We start from the raw sequence: 6,000 nt of genomic DNA, 5'->3' as shown, positions 1-6,000 counted from the left end.
TGTGCATTTGTCCAGAAACATTTCCTACAGCCATAGTCTCTTCACCGATGAAAGGGACGACAGCTACAACTAAATGCAATAAGGTTTGTTACTCGGCAAAAGTGAAATCTGCTGTTACCTCATCTGTTTGCCTTTACTTTTGCCATGTCTTTGTGTATTATTTTGCTGTATTTAACATTTGCAATAAAAACAAGTTACTGGGCAAAAGTGACAATTGTATCTATTGAATGTTTGCACAAGCAATACATTAATAATGTTACACAAGCATGGCGGTGGACGAACCCAAGTGCAGAACATGGGCGCGAGGGCAGAGTCGGGAGGCGTTATCGCCATAGCAAGCGTGGAATTGGTTTGCAGGAGAGCCTTTACCCGAAGTCTTGGGTTTGGAGAGAATCCAGGAGCGATGCTAGACTTAGAACAACCCTAAGAACCATGAAACGAGGTTACTCACACTGGAGTCAACCAACAAACTGGCAGCTCCTTGTTGTGATCACAGGATCTTTATCCTGCATTTTCTGATAGAAAGCAGGTGTGTGTAGTTAGTGAAAACTGGGAATGATTAGAAATTAAATGAGGGGATTGAAGCCCAATTCCTGAGGTAAATAGTACGGTGGGGGATTGCCAGAAGGGACCATGACAAATAAAGCGCCTTATTAAATGTATAAAACATGTCTGCATCAGTGTTATCTTGTATTTCCATACAATGTTACATTAGGCTGTTACATATTATTGTCAGTGAAGTACTTGCATAAATAGGTAAACCATCTTCATACAAGCAAGGACAGAAAACAGGGCAAAGTGAGTATATTTATTTATTCGGTAAGCTATGGGTCAAAGTATTTGGTGATTACATTTCTAACTCTTCTGGCTTCAGTCTCGTTGCCGTCTGTTTTGAAATTGTTAGATTGTGTGGGGGTTGCGTTCAAGAAAACAATGACATGCCGTGCTGCCACCGTCTGCTCCAGCACGTCATGACAGCGTTTTAAAACATATCCGTTTACCCCATCCACACTGCTCTGCACAATCGGCGTTTTCAAATTTACACACTCTGGAGGGCGTTTCAGAAAATCTCCGTTTTTGGGGGAGGAAAACGCCATTTCAGTGTGGACGGAGGGTCAAAACGAAGAGAAAAAGCTTTGGTTATGGATTTATCCGGTCTGGTGTGGACGTAGCCTAAGTCGAAAATATGTTCTAACACCAGCCATTTTGCCCAAAAATGCTGACCCAATTTGCTTGCATTAGGTCTGTGTTTTGGTACTGTATGCCTTGCCCATTCAGCACGCCTGTCTGGCTTTCTCGTAAACATAATATTTGTAACTGACTCCTCCAGGCAGTAACTTCCCAATATCAACCACACTCTGTGTAAAAAAAAATTAAAGACCCATTAAAACGTCTTCCTTTCACCTTAAATCTATGCCTTCTCGTTTTTGATAACCTGTCACGGGAAAAAGGTTGTATTAAAACCTTTCTTTTCATAGTCAGAGACCACTACAGCACAGAAACAGGCCCTTTGGCCCAGCTAGTTCATGCCCAATCCCATCGACCTGCACCCAGACAATAGTGTCCGTACTTGTCCCATACACGTGCCTATACAAATCTCACCCAACACGCATCCACTAATTCCACTAGCAAGTCATCCCACTCACGGCACGTTACTAAATGTGTGAATTGATCATGTCAGTGTAAGGATAACTTGTCACCCAGGCTGTAGGTGAACAGAGTAAGCATTAGAGTAGTTCTTTAACTGAACTGACCACAGGACTGTGTGGAAAGTATAGAGTGGGTAAATTGAATTCTGCCTATTGCTGCAGCTGGCTAAGCACTCTCAGCCTGGCTGGTACTTACATGGAAGAATACCACACCACTCCAGCTGCAGTGGACATAACTTGGCAAAAAAATTGGGTGCAACTGGGCCAATTTTCCTGAAAATCTTTTTTGGGTTTTGTTGAACACAATACAATTGTGCACTTATAAAGCTACTACCAGTTAATAACTGGTCTGAAAAGTTTATACTATTAACAAATGTTATCAGAGATGCTGAATGACAGTAATTTATCACATGACTAGGTGGCAAGGAGACTTGCTTGAAACATTAGCTGTTTTGCTCGCCACTTCTGCTGCCTTAACTGCTTGTTTCCCCAGCATTATAAGTTTTTTTATTGAAGTCGTCAGACTGGAATCTGCAAGACATCATTTTATGGCAAATTTAATTTGCATCTATAACAATTTTGCTGTATCTTCATTTCATTCCATGCCTTTCAATAGCGAGACAGTCAGCAAATGCCGTCTTGTGAAGGTCATTAAGGAGGGTACAAATCACACGGCAAATTTGAGAATTATGCACGTATCTGACCTCGCCAGAATTTGCAGCAGTATTTGTTCATGCGATAATAACGGGTGCGAATAGCCTTGTTCTTCTTTTGACAGCAAGTTATTGTCCATTAATTATGGCTTGCGCAGTCAGAACAGCCTGCGGTGCCTATTTCCACGCTTGTGACGTGCGGCCCAGCGAACTTGAATGAATGAGTCTGGGCAGGCCAAGTTAAAGAAACTATGTTCGTATTACTTAATTAAGAAAATTAACGCCATCTGGGATTAAGTTATCTGAAACCATACTTTTTTTTAAAACAGTGAAAGATCTTTTAATTATGTTCTTGACAATTACTATCTATTGGAAGTGAACACCGGGCTATACAAGTATAGTAAGAAATAATGTATGTCTGTATAATTTTCTGTTATATATATATTTTAGAACAACAAAGACGATTATCACAATTGGCAAATTCTCCGTATAATGAAGTGATAAAAAAATCTGTAATGCCCGCTTGCAGAACCTATTTTACACATTCGTGGCAGACATAGTTTGGGTTTTAAAATCCTATTAGACAGTTGTTACTCAGTCTAGGTAATGAAAATAAATCAAATCGCGTCCTTCCCTGGCTTGGAAGTGAGTCGAGCCGAGCTCTGCAGCAGCGGGGCTCGGAACGTTCGCAGTGCGCTGTCACCAGTAAAGCGTGGGTCACTGGCGCAGCTGACATCGCCCTGGGCAGTTCCCTCGGCCATCTCTGGCATTGCTTGTACCGTCTCATTTTACAAGGAGAAAGGGGGGAAAAGCGAGCGAGGCAGGGGGCACAGGCAGGCAGCGCCATGTAGATGACGGCGGCTCTGAGATGTGTCAGAGGGGACCACGCCTTACTCTCGCTGGCGGCCATGTTGCGATCCTTTTGCTGAAAATTGCATCGCTTCATCAGCAACAGTAGAGAAATCTGAGAAGGACAATTTGCTTGGGAGTTTTCTCACGTGACCTCTAAAGAGGTCAGTTTATACGACCAGGTAAATTTTGCTGCTTTTTTTTTGCCTTACTTCTAGAGCAATACCAGTCGCGAGTGTGAGGAATTCCCTGCCCGAATGCTTCTCCCTGTTTCGGGCCTTAAGGTATTAATGAAGGCTGAGTAAAGGCCTTATCCGCTACATTCCTCTGCTTAACTTCTTCAAATGAATGTGAAAAATATTCCAATACATAGATGAGAGGAAATCTTATTAACAATTATATTACACGACAGACTGTTCATTTTGCGAATCATTGAACTCTAATTGGCAACATTGCGTCTATTTGGTTCAATATTGAAACATGGTAACTAACCGGTTGAGTAAGACTTTGAACTGCAACAGTTGAATGAACGGGAATATTTGCGGCCAGTGGAACAAAGGGATCGCGTATTGAGAATATGATTTGAAGTGTACCCCTCTACTGCTACACCTTAATTTTTCGAACTATAGGTTTAAGTGTGAATGGTTATCAATATTGTTTGCAAAATCTTTTAAACGATCCCTTCGTCTGTTGTATACGTGTAAATGCTTCACATGGGTGGAATTAATTCCTTCGGGTCGGTATTCAACTGCTTGTGACAGTTACTGGTTTAAACAAAGTATACTTAAATTAACTTTAATAGTGTTTTTGTTTAAAGCATGCATTCCTTCACTGTCGCAGCAAGGATCATATAGTCACAATGCGGTATTATTCCGTTCATGTATTGAACGTACTGCGCCAACATTTAAATCGTTTTCTTTGCACCTAATGCTGTCTCTGTAGAATAAGATTCGTAAGATTGTGAGAAATTTATTAATTTTATGTCAGCGTCCATATTTAATTACTATTTTCAATAAACTTGACAAATTTTGCTCCGCGGATAATTTGGTTGCGCTTCTCTTCCAAAAAAAGCTAGCATCGGTCCGTCGGCGCCAAGTAGTAACTTGGTGTTCACTCCCGATAATCAAACTCAACGAGGCATCGAATCGCAGAGAATAATGTAAATCCCGCCTTCCGGCCCCACTGATTGGTTTACTAAAACCGTTAATAGTACCGATTATGTTTTGACCAACCACAGTTAAAGGTTAGGGGCAGTTACAGTGGCGGCTGCCGCTGTCAATTACATCGGAGGCGCCTGCACAAGTGGTGGTGGGGCTGGAGTTGGAAACCCCGCCTCATCACCATCTTCATTGGCGTTAGAGGCTGTCAATCTCGTCATTTAACGTGTTGCTTGTCGGCCTGGTGGTTTTCTCCATAAACGTTGGAGCTGCCAATCATTAAACGGGAGAGGGTGTGCAATTGGTGTTGGTCGAGCTGGGCCACCGAATGGTAGGTAGAGTGATTTAATACGATACGGTACAATGCAATTGTCGATATCTTGTAATTACAAGGTGATCTGTAAATAGACAAAATATGTACTTAATGCTTTATATATAATCCCCTTCCTTTGTATTAACAGAGGGATTAGACCGACCGCACCGAGCTAGGCTGCTACCGAGGGGGTGGAAGCAAAATGCCGAAGCCGGTAAATAAATGATGGATATTTATCTGCACTACTTTTAATGTATTTAGCAATGTAATCCTAAAATGTTGCACGTCTGAATGTTTTTCTAAAACTTATTGGATATTGATATTCTGTATTTGGGCTAGGGTTACAATGGGGTGTGTGGAAGGGCTGAGTTGAAAATCATGTAGGAGATTCGTTTAGGAACGTAAGAAATGAAAACGGGAGTTGGCCATTCCACTCCTCCGTTTTAAGATCATGACTAATCTCTACCTCAGGCCATCTGCTGCACTAACCCCATATTTCATATTTCTCTTGATAAGGAAAAACGACTTAAATATATTCAGTAACTGAAGTTTTGCATGAAGAAATGTCTGCACATCTGCCCTGAATGGATGATTACTATTTTGAGAACAAGATACCTGATTCTAGGCACCTATATCACTCCTGCATTTGACCTGTTGAGTTCTGTAAGAGTGTCCTTTTTCCCTCAGTATTAATTGTGTATTATGTTTAGTCTAGGACTCTTGTCACACAAGAATCGTTCTGCTTTCGGAGTCTGAAGAGTAATCCAGTTTGCCTTGCCTTTTCCTTCCCTATTAACGCCTTCCACATTTCATTGAAACGTCTTCCACATTTCATTGAAACGTCTTCTTGATAAGTTCTCTTTGTTAAGTGCAATGGAAACTAATTTCACAACCATTCTGCATGGTGCAATTTTGAATCTAAATCTGGTTTTCATCTGATTCTTTTGCCAATTTCCCAAAATCTATATTAATCAGTAATTTAGTCACTAAACATGTTTTTATTCCTTGTTCTCTCTATAACTGTGCATTATTTAAAATGCATCTATTAACTTCTTGTAGCTTTCTGTTAGCCTTCTGTACTGATGATTATTCTCAACCCCTCTAGTCTGTTCAGGCAACTATAATACTTGTACTGTTTTGGAAGTCTTTGTTTTGGTATAGGTTCCAAATTAGGGTTCTGTCTTCCATATTGGGTCCAGCATGGTCTTTTGTACTCTATACCTTGTTTTACAGACTCTGGGATACCAGTGATCAAAGTTGAGTTAAGACGCTGTCTTGGAGTTAAGAGTTGCAAGGACATCCTATCCAATTTCCCACATTGATTACACTGCCAACACATACACTCTTCCCCTTATCTAAAAATATAATCAAATTAGTCA

General features: G+C 40.9%; 1 protein-coding gene across 2 annotated transcripts in view; it reads left to right on the top strand.

Annotated features, from left to right (window-relative positions):
• The first annotated feature begins 3,011 nt into the window (after window positions 1-3,011).
• Window positions 3,012-6,000, top strand: part of LOC134349591 (radixin) — a 93,588-nt gene continuing 90,599 nt past the window's right edge. Inside the window, exons 1-2 of one of the 2 annotated variants that reach the window (XM_063054148.1) lie at window positions 3,012-3,333; window positions 4,770-4,835. In XM_063054148.1, the coding sequence (XP_062910218.1) occupies window positions 4,824-4,835 (12 nt within the window). In that variant the 5' untranslated portion in view covers window positions 3,012-3,333; window positions 4,770-4,823. Of the gene's footprint in view, window positions 3,334-4,562; window positions 4,640-4,769; window positions 4,836-6,000 lie in introns of those variants that run through there. The other variant, XM_063054150.1, reaches the window with a different exon arrangement.

The sequence above is a fragment of the Mobula hypostoma genome, chromosome 7 (genome assembly GCF_963921235.1).
Source record: "Mobula hypostoma chromosome 7, sMobHyp1.1, whole genome shotgun sequence".
NCBI classification, from domain to species: Eukaryota; Metazoa; Chordata; class Chondrichthyes; order Myliobatiformes; family Myliobatidae; genus Mobula; species Mobula hypostoma.
This window is presented reverse-complemented; position numbering and strand designations above follow the sequence as displayed.